The sequence below is a fragment of the Artemia sp. Qi Xiang Cuo genome, chromosome 6, assembly GCF_049724085.1.
Source record: "Artemia sp. Qi Xiang Cuo chromosome 6, ASM4972408v1, whole genome shotgun sequence".
Taxonomy (NCBI): Eukaryota; Metazoa; Arthropoda; class Branchiopoda; order Anostraca; family Artemiidae; genus Artemia; species Artemia sp. Qi Xiang Cuo.
Window position 1 is genome coordinate 2,854,358 of NC_142799.1, and position 17,424 is coordinate 2,871,781.

Here is a 17,424-nt window from a genome sequence, read left to right on the forward strand (position 1 = left end):
AGGAGATCTGACTATTTGAATGATATAAAAAGTTTGTGTTTTTGTATAAGTTTGTGTGCTCTGTGTGTTTAATTTGTATTTAAAGAATTTTTCTTCTTGGGGAGAAAGGCCCCTTTAATCCCTTTCAGGCAAAAGTTTTTGTTTCCCCTGAAGAAAACAAAAGAAAAGATATTGGTTTATTGATTGATTTAAAACTAAATCTAAAATTAAGAGGTATTTGATCATTCCTGGAGAATGCGAATCAGTGATTACTGGCAATGTTGTGGTGCAGGCATGTAGCCTAAGGAGGAAAGCCTTTCCCCATTAGCTGTGGAAAGTTCTTTCCCCAGAAAAGGCATATTATAGCCATGAGTTTTCTAAAATCTTGTAACTCTTATGATTCATTATTGTAGTTTCTGTATTCTCTGTATAATACTTGCAAAAAACACTTAGATATAGCAATTTTCTTTCAAATGAGCCCTTCTTTCAAATTTTCTTTCTCTATGATGTTTCAGCGCCCCATTTGCGGCAACAGAAAACTAAACGACAGAGTAGCAGGAAAATCATAGGCAGCGCGATAGCGCTGCCTAAGTAAAGAACGATGTGGGCACATTGTATTATTATTTATTTATTTTTCCTCCATACCCGGGCACTTCGCATCTAAGGAGTTGTCGTAGAAACTTCGAAAAGGGCCCATTCAGTTGGAAATTGGAGTGGCTTGTGCCCTTTTTAATAGTTGAAAGTGATTGGAAGGCAACTAACACCCCTTCCACGCCCACCATTTCCTGAAATACATCCGATCAAAATTTTGAGATAGCTATTTTGTTCAGTGTAGTTGATTTCCAGATAGAAAATATGTTTTTGAGGAGGACAGTCTCCCACGACCCTCGGGGCAAGGGTTTTAAGTTATGCCCTGAGGGCATATAAGAACGATGTGTCATTTATTATTTGTTTTTCTTTAGAGCAGGGCACTTTGTATCAAAGAAGTTGTCGTAGAAACTTCGAAAAGGGCCCATTCAATTGGAAATTTGAGTGGCTTGTGCCCTTTTTAATAGTTGAAAGTGATTGTAAGGCACTAACACACCTTCCATGCCCACCTTTTCCCAGAATGCATCCAATCAAAATTTTGAGATAGCTATTTTGTTCAGCGTAGTTGATTTCCAGATAGAAAATATATTTTTGAGGAGGACACTCCCCCACAACCCTCGGGGCAAGGCTTTTGAGTTATGCCCTGATGTCATATAGGAACGATGTTGGCACAATGTATAATTTTTTATTTTTTTCCTTTAGAGCAGGGCACTTCGTATCGAAGAAGTTGTCATAGAAACTTTGAAAAGGGATCATTCAATTGGGAATTGGAGTGCCTTGTGCCCTTTTAAATAGTCGAAAGTGATTCTAAGGCAACTAACACCCCTCCCACGCCCACGATTTCCCAAAACACATCCAATCAAAATTTTGAGATAGCCATTTTGTTCAGCTTAGTTGATTTTCAGATAGAAATTATGTTCTTGAGGAGGACACTCCCCCACAGCCCTCAGGGCAAGGGTTTTAAGTTATATCCTGGGGGCATATAAGGTTTTTATAGAAGGTGTTGTCGTAGAAACTTCAAAAAGGACTCATTCGATTGGAAATTCAAAGGCCTAGTGCCCTTTTTAATAGTCGAAAGTGATTGGAGAGCAACTAACCCCCTTCTCACGCCCACCTTTCCCCCAAACACATCCAATACAAATTTTGAGACAGCCATTTTATTCAAAGTAGTTTTAAATTCTATAAATTAGGTTTTTGAGGATGACAACCCCCTCACAGCCAAACGCATTGTCGTAGAAACTTCCAAAAGGGGCTAATTTGATTGGAAATTGAAATGGCTAGGGCCCTTTTTAATAGTCGAAAGTTATTGGAAGGGAACTAACACCACTTTCACGCCCACCATTTCCCCAAATACATCCAATCAAAATCTTGAGATAGCCATTCTTTTCCACGCAGTTTCAAATTCAGAAAATTATACCTTTGAGCAGGACACTCGCCCAACAGTCTTCATGGAAAGGTTTTTAAGTTATGCTCTGGGGGCATATAAGGTCTAAGAAGGTCTAGTGCCCTTTTTAATAGTCGAAAGGGATTTGAGGGCAACTAACCCCCTCTCTCGCCCACCTTTTCCCCAAACACATCCAATTAAAAGTTTTAGATAGCCATTTTGTTCACCGTTGTTGATTTCCAGATATAAATTATGTTTTTGAGGAGGACACTCCCCCACAGCCCTCAGGGCAAGGGTTGTGACTTATGCCCTGGGGGCATATAAGGTTTTTTATAGAACGCGTTTTCGTAGAAACTTCAAAAATGGCTCATTCGATTGGAAATTGAAATAACTAGTGCCCTTTTAATAGTCGAAAGTGAGTGGCGAGTAATTGACCCCCCTTTCACGCCCACCATTTCCCCAAACACATTCAATCGAAGTTTAGAGATATCCATTTTGTTCATAGTAGTTGAAAGTTTTAAAAATTATGTATTTAAGGATGACAAACCCCCAGAGTCCCCAGGGCAAAGGTTGTAAGTTAAGATTAAATCAAAATGCGCTGCCTTAATGCTAATTCTCAATAAGGCATCTCAGCAGTATCCGAATAACGACTGAGGGTATTATATTCAAACTTTCGGGGCTACTTCTGCTCTTAAAATTTAACCAAATCAAAATAGCGTAAGTGTATGCAAGCTATAAAAGAAAGTAAACAGATTTTTTTTGCGAATGGTATCAAGTTTACTATTTCAGGTCAACTAGATGAGGTATGAAACTAAATTAAACACTACTATTTGTGTCCAGATTTTTAAAAGGGCGCATGTTGTTAAAAATTACTGAAAATTTTTCTCCGGCATACAAAAGCAGGCCAAACTATAAAGTCTAAAAAAAGAAAAGATCTTAAGTATTATTTTCTTTTTCCCTGAAAAGACTATGTCAACATAAAACGAACAGAAATTAATTAAAAAAACTTTTTCCACAAAATAAGTTTTCAAAGAAAAGTAAAGAACTCCATTAAACCAAAAATGAGCAAAAATAAAATCAAATAATCTACCGAGAGTGAAACTACCACAAATCAGCATCAATAAATAAATGAAACCCAAAACGAACAGAAATTAAACTCAGTAGGGCTCAAAAACCCTATGGCTTCCCAAGGCCAGAACAAAATTTGCACTTTACTGAAAAAATACTAATGAATGTGCATTGTCAGTTTAATATACATATACTGACATTTAGTAATCAAAATGTTAATATTATTTGATTTATTAAAGTTATAAAAGTAAAAACATTTATTAAGTAAAGTCCAAATTTTGTTTTGGCGGAGTCAATCCCTCTCAATATTCTCATGAAGAACCCTCTCAAGAAAATGAAAAACATGTGTGCTTAAAAATGATTTTTTTTTGTGTGTGTTGACTCCCCTTTCAGCCCTTTTCATGAGGAAAGGTTTCCTGGTACTTCACATAAGGGTTTGTACTCGTGTTTGTAAACGATTTTGTACCTCGATCATTTTATTGTTTTTATTTTATTGTCTATTATTCTATTAATTTTTTTTATTGTTTATATTATTTATTATTTTTTAATGTATTTATTATTATTTGATATTTATTATTATGTTGTTTAATTATTTTATTTATTTTTAGAAAACAGAGATCTTGAAATCCATTAGGTTTATCGTGTTAGAAAAAACCACTGTATGGGTTGTAAGCTCCTATGTACAAAACTATGAAATTTTCCACATTTTTTTCCCGAAAAAAGGTCACGGATGTGGGTTTATTTGTTGTTGCTTTAGATTTTTGTTTTATTTTTCTTCAGTGGTAATCGTATCGAACCAATGGCTCTATAAAGTGTCATTCAGATGAAAATTAAAAGTTCTAGTACCCTGTTTAACTGACCAAAAAGATCCTGCCTCGAGAATGTAGCATTATCCACCATTTTGTGGCACCAAACTACAATTTTGCCCCAGAGAGGACCAAGTTGCTATAGGAACAATTCTGAGATAGAAAATCGATTTAAAAGAATTAAAAAAAAACTACATACTGAGCTTCCCAGTTGCAGACGACTTAATACTGCACGGTAGCGCACTTGTTCCTGAAAAATCTTTTAGTTCGCGCAAGATGAGTGGTTATTATGATCCTAATGCTTGATTTAACTAAGTTGATTTGCTAGATTTTTCATGACATTATGTTTAGTGATTGTAATTGTATCAGATTCGCGAAGTTGGGGTAGCGTAGATAATTTCGGAGACCACACTGCCTTTCCATGACGATAAATAAAAGTTCAAATAGGGATAAAATCCTTTTAATAGGCAGTGTTTCACAAACAGTGATAGAAATTCACAAAAAAAATGAAATATTTCGGTCACATATGCAGTGACCGTCATCAGTAGTTTTTACTACTGATGACGGTTACTGCATATGTGACCGAAATATTTAGTGTTTTTGTGAAGTTGTATCACTGTTGGTGAAACAATCTCTATTAAAAGGATTTTATCCCTATTGGAATTTTTAGTTATTGTAGGGGTAGCGGTGCTATTATTTTTAGTGTGAAATCAGAAAGAAAGGAAGTTGGCTGCGAGAAATTTCCCCTAAAACCTTGGTCTGCCCCCTCCTCAACACTTTGATCTTTACACTAAAGTTTGAATTTGTCCCAAATTTTTTAATAACGACTGCTGAAACACAATTGGAATACAGTTGAATTGGAATAAGAAGTTTTTTTAAAGCACTGAAAAACTTTAGCGCAAGGAGCACAGTATAGATATCCTAGTTTAAACTAGGATTACCGAGGGAGACATTGAGGACTGGGTTTTGGATCCGAGCGAATTTCCTGCCACTAAAAAATAGAAAAGAGTATTTGAAAGAAAAAGGGTGGCCCCAGATGCAGATTCGGATTACTCTTGCCCCAGATGTAGCCTAGGTATTGAGGATGTGGCCCATATTCTCACCAAGCGTCAGCAACTTTATATATATAAGGTAAAATTATTTTGAGGGTGGTAACTTGGAGATCCCGGGGAACCTGAAAACGACTGTAAAAAGGACAATCAGGCAGTTGTGTAAATATGTAAATGAATTGTTGACATCAATGAGTGAAACTTGATATTTATGTTATTTTTCTTGTGGAGTGTAATTAAGAATACTGTTCTGTATGGCCTGTTTTTTGATAATAATAAATTATTATTATTAATATAGATATCCAGACTGTAGGATCGTCTCCTATCTCAACCATTAGACGAAGCTTGATGGAGCTCGTGAGAGACATACAATGATTACAGAAGCGCATCCAGGATTTTTTTTTTTGGGGGGGGGGGGAGGGGTTCACTAATTTTTTTTTTAGGGGGGGGGGGTTACACAAAAAAACTCAAAAATGCATACAAAATTTGTTTATATCCATTTTTTGTTGCGTTTTTACGAGTCAGAAAAACATTTCGGGGGGGGGGGGGGTTCAAACCGGGTAACCCCCCTGGATACGGTCTTGAATGATTAGCTTAAACAAAGGAAATGGGAGTTTTTATATACGAGGAGACTCTTGGTCATAGGAATTTTTGTGTATGATCGTGCTGTGTAGATATCTGTACTGTGGTAGTGAATAAGGGGTTGAGGAGGGAGAAGCTCCCCTCATATGCGGAATAATTCCTCTTCGTTTTAACTGTTAATGCGGCTCCTTACCTTCAGTTGACGAACTTTCTTTTTTTGTGAAGACACAGCCCAACAGATTTGTCACTTGTACTGTAGTTTCCAAAGGTCTTCTTGAGGGTTATTGAGATCTGTAAGCCTTTAATTTTATTTAGTGTTTATTAGTTAAATTTACTTTTAATATAGATTTAATATTGATTTATCTTATATTTCATTACGGTAATTGTAATTTAATTGTTTTCCATTTAGTTTTTGTTTGTTTAATTTAATTAAATTTTATATTTTAGTTTAAGATAGGGATATTAAATCAAACTAACATTAAGAAATTATCTTGTTTTTCTTCCCGAAATTGAGAACCACAAAGGAGTTAAATGTAGTAAACGTGAATATTTTTCAATTGACCCTTGTAGTAAGGTTTTGCTTTTAATACAACTTTAAATGATTTGGCTTTGGCCCCCAAGACTCTTCCCCCCACCAGTTTTTCGTGGATTGACGCCACTCTGTGTTTTTGGGGTGCATCTGGTTGAGCTATTGAAGAATTACAATGAAAAGAAGCAAATTTTCAAAGATGCATTCGTGCATTGCTAGAAGTATATGTGCCAGAGACTCATTTGGTAATATCTCTTATTAATAAACGAAATCCTTTTTAGTCAATTGTTAATGATAGGTAAAACCTAACAAAGTCTGTTGTGTAGGGTATATTTCTATTGAACAGTATTTTCACCCACAGAAGAAATGATTGATGTCCCTTGTTTCTAAGTTCCTGCCAAGTATACTTCTGCTAAAACAGTGTCTGTTAAAAAAGCTTAACAAAAACTTGCTTAAAATTCTGAAGTTTAAAACAGTAAAATTTAAGAAATTTCTCTCCAAAAATCGTTTTGTCCTTTTTCTTTTTGTTCGGGAGAAGAGGGGGAGGGGGTGAAAAAGCAAATAGTTTTTATACCCTAATTTTCAGTTCTTCCGGAGCCGTCCCTCAGGCCAATCTCAGGGGTATAAATCCTAACCTCCCGATTCATTATCAGTATTTATTGCCTCAATTTATCTCCCCCCTGAAATCTGTCCGAAAGATTCCAGAAACAGCATCCGAAATTTTGCGAAACACCCGTCGTCCGGAATAAAGTCACTGGTTCTCTGTCCCCTTCCAATTTTCCCCGGGCAAGAGTAGAACATGTAACTACCTAATATTTTGGAATGAAATTAAGACAAGGGATAGGAGAGACGGTACCAAAACATTGTTGGTTTTTGAAGGGTCAGATAATCTTCATTCCACTCCTCCTACAAAAATCCCATTACCCCTCCATATTATCGGCTCTTATCTATGCATTGAACCTTATCTGCGAGGAGTCAAGCAGTCTGAGGGCAGGAGTTGTCTCTGAATCTTATATTTGGCTAATAGTAGCTTAAAATATTAGCTTCTTAACTATAAGTTGAAAGCTAGTTTTAAAATACACAATAATGTGTCAAAGGATATGCAAAGGCCAATGCTAAAAATAATCAAATAAACCGCTCGTTGGTAACGCAAATGACTATTATGTTCCAAATTTGGAACCTGTTAGCCATTAGGAGTTCTTGTACATGTATTTGTATATGGAGCTTGAGTTGTAATCATGAATTACTTGATAAGGAAGTTGAAGGTGATAAATTAAATAACGTAATTAGCTAACTTAGGGGCTAAGTACATCTGAAAAAAAATTAGTTGAGCGATTCGTTGCCACATTGATTTGCGTTATTTTTGATGACAAGGAGCTGTATTTGAGGGGAACCTATTGTGTTGGGTGGCGTTCAGACGCTGGACTCAAGTTTCGTATCAAATCGACAAGTTTGACATGGTTGAACTACCAATCAGAATTCAAGATTTAAATAGTTTTAAACTCTGTCCAAGACGTAGTTCGGTATCCCGCCGCTGTATTAGAAAAAATTGCTTATAAAAAAATTCTATTAAAAAATTTAAATACTTTAATATGTCCAGAGACCATACTGGCTTTACATGACGTTCGACAAAAAATAATAAAAAATAAAGAGACCAAGAAAAGCAGTTTTTCAGCCAGTGAGAAAGAAACAAAAAGATTAAGCAGATATTTCAGCAAGACTTCTGTTAAGCCATCCTCAGCACTCAAAAAAGGTCATAAAAAAGACTAACCTTTTTAAGTAACCCCACCGAATCAGAGAACTGACTTAATTATTTAACATTATCCCGGTTATTCATTTTCTTTGATCTTTCTTTTCTTCCTTGTTTTATGTAGAACGTAAATGATTCAGAGAGTTGCAGACAAGGAGAAATTATGCTAAAAGAAGGTGAACACGAAGAAAAAATTTGCTAAAAAAGAAAATAAAAAGAGCAGAAGCACCTATTAAGTAGGTGACTTGAAACGAGAAAAGTTTGGCCATTTGGCTCACAAATAGCTTCAAGCTATGTCTATGTAAAAAAAAACTTGGTTTTGTCAAGGGCAATATGTGTATATGTCGTCTATTCGAATCTGTTGGGTCAGAATTAAAAACTAGCTGGAGAGTCAAAGGGACTTTAACCTTGTTTAAATTTCCAAAAGTAAAAAATACCTTTCATCTTTTCATGAAAAGGAAGATGGGGAATGTGTTAGCAATCTAGAAGATGTATCGTTGTCATATTTCAGTCGGAGACCTTGGGTATCTAATTGGGCAATTTCCCCGGGAGATTGGTGAGTGGATCCTCAGACATTATTAGAGAAGGACCCTGGACTTTTCTGAATTCTGAATTCTTCTTGACAGTATATATTTGTTATGAATCCTTTTTCTAGCTGAATAATTTTAGTTGAGCTAGTTTGGCAAAATATAATTTTCTACATACTGTAGGAATTTTATTGTTTTCTCTTTGACAAAGTTAGGAATGTCGCACCCATTTTGTCTTAATTTAGTAACTTGTATATGTAAAAAAAAAACTGGAGGAATAGAAAGGAGATCAAGTAAAAAAGGAGAAAAGAATTGAGAAAATGAAAGAAATCTAAGGAACTTTGAGTTTGTTATTTATAGGATTTAAGCTTTATCTCAGTTGTATATGTGAATATCCTCTAGATACGTGCTTGATTCATCATCTTTATTTACTTTTCCTTTTTCTTCACATATAAAGTTCATACTAGTTTAGTTTATTTATGTTAATTTTTTGGAGGGGTTCATCTATCTAATTGTTGATGATTGCAAATGACTCTAATTGAAATTATTCGAAGTATCGACTATTATTGGTTCCAATGCCATATTCTCTATTTTATTGATTTCTTTTTTTCAGAGTGAGGAATATGACACCCTTCTTGCCTTTAACTTAGTAACTTATAGATCTGCGAAGAATCTCTGGAGGTCCTGCGTTGAGCATCATGCCTTTTTTCGACTGTCGACTCCTGTTTTGAATATTCCTAAAAAGTTCCTCGGATTTGGTAGCTCACTTGGTTTTGGGCTCGGATCTAGATTTCGTTTTACCGGTGGGACCGAATATGAAACTATTCAGAGAGGTTTAAAAAGGAGCGAACAAAGAGATTTTAGGTAGGGTCCTGACCTGCTTGAAAAATGACAGGTTTATTTAACTTGTTTAAAAATACATTTTTATATAATATCAATAAAATTCAAAAATAAGCAGCGGCTTCCTAAGTGAGTTGGTGCAGCTAACCCATAAACATGTCTTCTTTTTTTATTACAGGCTTCACTGCTTCGTCACATGTGATGATAGTCCTGGTAACTATCTTGCTTTTTACTTTTGAGATATTTATTATAACCTTCTCTTGAACGGTTCAAGAGTAGGATTTTTCGGGACTACCTCTACTGGGAGGCCATTCGATGTGGCGACTGATTGCTGGATAAAACGCTTCTTAAGTATTCCTGGTGGGTTGTACCCTTCACAAGGTAGTCCTGCTGAGCCGTACTCTGACAAGTTGAACGCAAATGCTTAATTCTGTTTGAAACCAGGTTCGATATCTCTTCAGATGGCCTATATTTGTAGAACATCGACATTGACGTTGCGTCAAAACGATCCTGGATTGACTGCAAGTGTTTGCCATCAGGGTTGATAGATGCTGATGCGCCAACTGCTCGGTTTTGGACACGTTGAGGAGGAACGATGTGGCTAATTGGAGAATATCTGAGAGAAAACATGCATATTCCATGACTGGTCTGATATATGACATGAATAGTGAATGGACTCGTCAGGGAGGAGGCTTTTCCATCTTAGAGTGACTCCTAACTTCCGGTAGCTGGAGGACTTCACTTTGCTGAGGTGTTGATCTCACGCGAGATACGACGAGAAATCAACCCCAAGAAGGTGTAGAGTTTCTATTCTTGTTATTGCCCCTCCTTTGTAAATGAAACAGAGCGATCCTTCGCATTCCGTGCCTTCGTTTTAAACGCGTTCATCAGGAAGACAAGGAAAAATCCATAGTTCATTTTGGTCTTTTGCAAGTATATGCAGATAATTATTAAAATTTGCTGGAAGAATTTGTTAAAATCCATTTATTTCCGAAAAGCTACTTAGGTTTGGTAGCTCACTTTGGTTTATGCTTGGATTTCGTTTTCGTTTAATTGTCCAAACAAAATATGAAACTGTTCAGGGGTAAAAAAAGAAACCAGAGTTTTCAGATAAAATTCTGTATAATTATTTCACCTTTTTCCCTTTATTTTTTTTAACTATTTTGTTTTTCATACAGTCTTTCTTGTTGGCCTGATTTTATACATAATCGAGCTAAGCTGCTTTGTTGGCTGTCGTATACGGTAGTACACTTGTACAGGCACCCTGGATTGGCTTGTCACAGCCACACTATGCTGGAAAATCCTTTCCCAAATTGAATACTTTTCGAGGTCATTAGAAAATCAATTAAGTAATATATAATAAATGTTCTAAGTCGTGTTTTCACTGCAGCATAATGAAGTAAAATTAATGAAACTTTTCTTGAATCGCGATTCGCTATTATAATTTTTGTGTTTTGGTGTAAATTTAATACAGTGGAAATTGCTTGTGAATGGTTTTAGTGAATCACTTAAACCTACGATCCTACAGTTACTATTAATAATTTAAATGAGTTTACATAGCCTAATCAAAGGTAATACCTACTCGTAGGTAATGAAACTTAAAGGGTTGTATAAGCGAACAACTTACGAAATTAAGCCACAATGATAGATGGAAATTCGTGGCAAATGGTGTCTTTTCAAACTTGGCCAAGAGAAATTAGATCAACTGATATCCAAACCATTATTTATACAAGGGAAAGATTTTCAAAATAGCGCACTAACATATTATCCTTATCCTACTACTGACAATTTTGAAGTGGTTAATATATAATTGAGCATACTGCCTCTTCCTATCCTAATTCCTTAGCGGCTTTTTATTGTTGCCGCCTCGCGTTATATGCCAAGACTTCGTACATTTAGTGAAATGAGCATTATCTGAAGACTCGTCTTAAAAAAAGAAACTTCGAACTTCAGCTTCATGTTAAAAAAAATATATTGTAGCTGTCTGTCCTTCCTCCCATTTCGGTTGAACTATGGCATGCACTTTCCGCAGATAATTGTTATACGTTCGGCCCAGACTGTCTTCGGTCTTCCTCTGCAACAAGAGGCTTAGGATTTCCACAAGGAAGTCAGTTCCCACCTCCCTCATTAGAGCATAATCTTCCTTAGCTTAAAGCCCTCCCTTCAGCCTAAGCTTTTAAAATCTTTGATGACAATAGCTTAATGAAGAGTTTGTTTCTAGCCCTATATTTTTTTGGTAAGTTTGTTAAATTTGGTTTATTTAGATAGAGTAGTCAATCTGGACTTGTCCCAGTTAAAGATAGGAACGAGGCAACAATTAATGATAAGGAAATATTTAAAGAGAGATGGGTGGAACATTTTGAGAATGTGTTAAACCTGGATAGAGCTGCAAAAAGATATAGAGGAGAATGAAAAAGTTTGCGACACCTTGGATGTAAAGGAAGATATATTTTGGGGGGTAAGAATTAGCAACAGCACTAAAAGGATTAAAAATAATAAGGCCACAGGTGTTGATAGTGTGGGAAATGAGTTTCTTAAATATGGTGGCTATCGGGTTAGAAATAACATTCTGGGGATTATCATTAGGTTTTCTTGAATAAGGTCAAGTACCTAGCCAATTTAGGATAGTCCCAATTGAACCCCTATATAAGAAAGGTGGTAAGAGTGAATGTGGTAACTATAGAGGCATTAGCCTGGTTGTTGTAGGTAGCAAATTACTTAGTATGATGATACTTTTTTGACTTAGAAATGGTGCAGACAAAGTTTTAAGAGAATAATAGTGCAATTTTAGGAAAAGTATAGGATGTGTTGACCAAATTCTCACTCATAGATAAATAATTGAGAAGTCTCTGAGTCACCAAACACCTTTAGTCCTCAGTTTGATAGAATATGAGCAAGCGTTTGATTCGGCTGATAGAAGAGCTTTAGCGAAGGTCTTATACTTGTATGGTATACCGGACAAATACATTAAAGTGATTAGTGCTATGCACGAGAATAACATTGCTGCGGTTAAGGTGACAAATGAGGTTAGTTGCTTGTTTAATCAGGAGTTGTATTTAATCAGGAGTTAAGAGAGTCGTGTTGTATCACCATTTACTTGGATTATTTTTATGGACTTTGTCTTAAGGAGAACAGCAAAGACAATGGGAGAACACGGAACAAAAAGGGGAAATAAAACTTTCCTGGACTTAGATTATGTTGATGATTTAAGCATTCTAGATGAAAGTGTTAGCAAAATGAATGAGCTTTTTCGAGGTTTTGCGAGATCAGGGTGCAAGAATCGGTTTGAAAGTTAATGTTAAGAAGACTATGTCGCTAAGGCTAGGAACAAGTTAAGATGAAAAGGTGACCTTGGGTAACGAAAACATCGATCAAGTGGATAGCTTCACTTACCTAGGTAGTATTATTAGTAAGGACGGCGGGTACAGTGAAGATGTTAAAAGTATAATAGCTAAGGCCCAGGGTGTTTTTCACAGTTGCAAAAAATTTGAAAGAATGGGAAGATCGGTCTACAAACCAAGATTAAAATATTGGAAGCTACAGTAATGACAGTGGCCAAGTATGGTTCTGAAGCATGGGCGCTCCGAAAAATGGAGGAAGATTTACTAGATGTTTTCCAGTTATATCACCTACTGATTGTTGTGGGTACCTGACTGACTGAACGTATTTCAAACAGTAGGTTGTACGAAAGGTGTGGTTCAATCCCGGTTTAAAGAGCCAGAATGAGAGAAAGGTTGAGATCGCTGGGTACGTTCGGCGGATCAAAGATGAAATTACTAAATATTGTCCTTTTCGGCCAACCGTCTAGGGCCAAACGAAAAGTAGGTTGTCCTCGGCCGGGGTGGGAGGATGTCGTAAGGAATGATTTAATGGAAATGTGAACTACCTGGGAGGGTTTATATAGGATGGTTTTGGATAGATTCAGATGGGAGAAGAATGCGTACCTGTGCCGTCGGCCTCAGGGTGTTTGGTGCTGTGGTGAGTTGTTAGTATGAGTAGTAGTAGTAAATATACGTATTTATGCATCCAACATTTTTAGATTTGGTTGAGATCTACCCGGTCTTGTCTTATAAATAATTTTAAACTGAAAATTCATAAGGCGTATCGGACGATTCTGTCTTGCAAGCGACCATATAACCCCGTATTCTGGCGCGAATTTACAACTCATTTGCCAAGCCCCATGTCTTAGTCGTGTTACCTTTCTGGCCCGTGTTTACTTTTGATGAGAAAAAACAAATTGTGTTGTGATTTATAAGTTTGCAAAATACCTACTAAGCCTCCCTCTCTGGCGAAGAAACTGACAGATATCATCAAATGGATTCGACTATCCATTAATTGTGATCTCGATCAGGAGGGAGAAGTTCCTAAAGTCTTTAGACACCGCACATAGCATTTACGAAGCAAAAGTCAGCAGTTCGTAAAAGTTGTCGTTTTTATCCACATAGTCTCGCCCTAGCTTTTTGCTATGAATTTGTTGTTCTTTCTTGATCTTTTTAGCTAGTGATGTATTAATTTGAGTTGTTGGTTCTTTAGTTGTATTTGCTGTATTCTTTCATTTTGTTTTACTGCATTCTTTAAAGTCTCTATACTGTTAAAGATGGGCAATAAAATTTAATCATTCAGATAGCTTTCCTGTCTTCTAGGAACGGGGCACAAACAAGACATTCTGTGCCCGGTGGCTCTCAAGGAAGCTTAGAACTAAGAAAAAAGTTCCCAATATTTTTTAGTCCATCATTGAAAACCTCATTTAAAGCATCTGAAGGGAGTTCGTTCATATCGCACGAAGCATTTGGGAATGGTAGCCGAGTACAGTCAAGTGACACGCGAGAACCAAAACAAGCCTGGGCGGAGAGGTCACCTTCAGACGAGTAAGTCCTTTTACTAATTTAGGGTTGACAGAGACAAACTACCTTGACCTATGCATGTATACCCTATGTCTTTTGCTTAATGTTTGTCGCCCTATTATTCTTGGTCTCAAAACAGGAATCTTAAAATTTTTTCCTCGGTCGCAATAGCGCAATAGCGCTGCCTAAGTAAAGAACGATGTTGGCACAATGTATTATTTTTTTTTCGTGATCTTAGACCAGGGCACTTCGTGTAGAAGGAGTTGTCGTAGAAACTTCGATAAGGGCTCATTCTATTGGAAATTGGAGTGGCTAGTGCCCTTTTTAATAGTCGAAAGTGATTGGAAGGCAACCAGCCCACCCCCCACGTCCATCATTCCCCCAAACACATCCAATCAAAGTTTTGAGATAGCCATTTTGTTCTGCCTAGTTGATTTCCAGATAGAAAATATGTTATTGAGGAGGTCACTCCCCCACAACCCTCAGGGTAAGGGTTTTAAGTTATGCCCTAGGGGCATAAAAGAACGATGTTTGCACAATGTATTATTTATTTATTTTTTTCCTTTAGAGCAGGCACTTCGTATCGAAGAAGTGGTCGTAGAAACTTCGAAAAGGGCTCATTCAATTGGAAATTGGGGTTACTTGTGCCCTTTTTAATAGTCGAAAGTGATTGGAAGGCAACTAACACCCCTTTCACGCCCACCATTTCCCGAAACACATCCAATCAAAATTTTGAGATAGCCATTTTGTTCAGCGTAGATAATTTCCAGATAGAAATTATGTTTTTGAGGAGGTCACTCCCCCACAACCCTCAGGGCAAGGGTTTTAAGTTATGCCATGAGGGCATATAAAAACGATGTCGGCACAATGTATTATTTATTCTTTTTTCCTTTAGACATGGGCACTTCGTATCGAAAAAGTTGTCGTAGAAACTTCGAAAAGGTCTCATTCAATTGGAAATTGGAGTGGCTTGTGCCCTTTTTAATAGCCGAAAGTGAATGGAAGGCAATTAACACCCCTTCCACGCCCACCATTTCCCGAAACACATCCAATCAAAATTTTGAGATAGCCATTTTGTTCAGCGTAGTTTATTTCCAGATAGAAAATATATTTTTGAGGAGGAACTCCCCCACAGTCATCAGGGCAAAGGTTGTAAGTTATGGACTGGGGGCATATAAGGTTTTTTATAGAAACTGTTGTCGTAGAAACTTCAGAAAAGGCTCATTCGATTGGAACTTCAAAGGGCTAGTGGCCTTTTGGATAGTCGAAAGTGATTGGAGGGCCACTAACCCCCCTCTCACGCCCACATTTTCCCCAAACACATCCAATCAAAATTTTAAGATAGTCATTTTGTTCAACGTAGTTGAAAATTCTGGAAATTAGGTCTTTGAGAATAACCACCCCCCCCCAAAGCCCTCAGGGTAAGGATTGTAAGTTATGCCCTGGGGGCAAATAAGGTTTTTATAGAACGCGTTCTCGTAGGAACTTTAAAAAGGGCTCATTCGATCGGAAATTGAAATGGCTAGTACCCTTTTTAATAGTCAAAAGTGATTGGAAGGCAACTAATATCCCTTCCACGCCCACCATTTCCCCAAACTCATCCAATCAAAATTTTGAGATAGCCTTTTTGTTCCATGCAGTTTAAAGTTCAGGAAATTATACCTTTGAGCAGGACACTCCCCCTACAGTCTTCAGGGCAAGGTTTATAGGTTATGCCCTGGGAGCCCATACGTTTTTATTGAAATCTTTGTCGTAGAAACTTGAAAAAGAGGCTCATTCGATTGGAAATTCAAAGGGCTAGTGCCCTTTTTAATAGTCTCGAAAGTGATTAGAGGGCAACTAACCCCCCTCTCGCGCTTACCTTTTTTCCCAAACACATCCAATCAAAATTTTTAGATAGCCATTTTATTCAACGCATGGTGGGAGGCACTTGTGCCGAATCCTAAAACATTATGGGGTACCACCTCTATGTTGAAGCTGCGGTAATGAGGTGCGTGGCAGGTGGCACCGTTCCCCGTCTAATGATGCATGGCAATGGATTTATGGGCTTTGTTGGGCTAACCACCCAGCAAAGTTTCTTTTACCTTGTTATGATTAACAACAAAAAGCCTCGGACCAAACAGCCATTTCGACGACGACCTGTAGCACGTCCACCGACCATCCAAACAGACCTGTTTACGGTAGCCCACTGCAATGTACGAGGTCTCAGATCTGAGTTTGACCAGTTCCTACATTTAGTGAACTCGGTCAAGCCATCTATCATGTGCATCACTGAGACCAATCTAAACCAAGAAATTCCGAGCAGTGAGGTTGCCATACAGGGATACACACTCCTCAGGCGGGACTGACGGCGCTAAATACGGAGGAGGTGTCGCTGTTTATATACAGAGCCATATACCTTATTCATGGATGAACATACCAGATTCAGCAGGCGAAGAAGCTCTGTGGGTCAGGGTGACCCTCCCAAATAAATCCGTGATTGTCGGTACCGTGTATAACCCTCCAACTTACCAGATTACCAACTACCTTGAAACCTCCCTTGAATATATTCGGGGCAAGTACGCTAAGTCTGCCATTATCCTTCATGGATACTTCAACGTCCATCATAGCGTGTGACTTCGCAGCAAAAATACTGATAGGGAAGGGTCGGGTTTGTATGATCTATCTCTCTCTTACGGGCTGGAACAACTTGTCGATTTCGACACGTATCACGGCCCAAACGGATCATCTCGTCTTGACCTATTCCTTACAGATCACCCTGACTCCTTTAAGGTAGACGCTCATGCTTTCACCATTACCACGTTGCCGTCGTTGCACGTGGAAACCTACGTATTCTGCCTCCAGTAAAGCATGAAAGAACACTCTGGCTATGCAACAGAGGTGGCTGAGACGGTTTGAGAATCGCCCTTTTTCCTCATCTGTAGGGATCCTTTCTCCTTGAAGGCCTATAAAAAGCTGAAGATCAATAACACCAGGCCAAAGTTGACCGTGTCGAAAAGCATGTCCCTTCAAAGCGGATCCAGGTGTCCAGCAAGGACAAACCTCGGTTCAACGACTAGTGTAAGAAGACAATCCGAGCAAAGCAAAAGGCATACAACTGTTGGCTACTTTTAAAGAGCAGAGAGGAAAGAATTGCATTCATAAATGCACGCAGAGATTCAGTTTGAGGGATTCGGTAGTCCCGGCTTCAGTATAAAGAGAAATTCGCCACCAAGCCTCAATTTACTTCGGCAAAGAGTTGGTGGAAAATTGTCAAGGAGGCTTTACCGTCGTCCAAGGGGACCGCAATTCCTTCTCTCCAGAGTAACGGAACAGTGGTACAAGATCTACATGCAAAGGCTGAAGCTCCTGCTAAGGCTTTTGCCGAATTCTCGAATCTAAGCGATAACGGTAGAGAAGTACCAAAATTCTCCGACCGAACCGACACTGTCCTGGAATGTGTGATTTTTTCTGCTCCCAAGATCATTCACATTTGGCA

The 17,424-nt window shown here is 37.8% G+C and overlaps 1 protein-coding gene across 1 annotated transcript in view; it reads left to right on the forward strand.

Annotated features, from left to right (window-relative positions):
• Ptpmeg (protein tyrosine phosphatase Meg) overlaps positions 1-17,424 on the forward strand; it is a 299,589-nt gene that overhangs the window by 87,835 nt on the left and 194,330 nt on the right. Inside the window, exons 9-10 of the mRNA XM_089090461.1 lie at positions 8,876-9,126; positions 13,746-13,970. Of these exons, the coding sequence (XP_088946587.1) occupies positions 8,876-9,126; positions 13,746-13,970 (476 nt within the window). The remainder of the gene's footprint in view (positions 1-8,875; positions 9,127-13,745; positions 13,971-17,424) is intronic.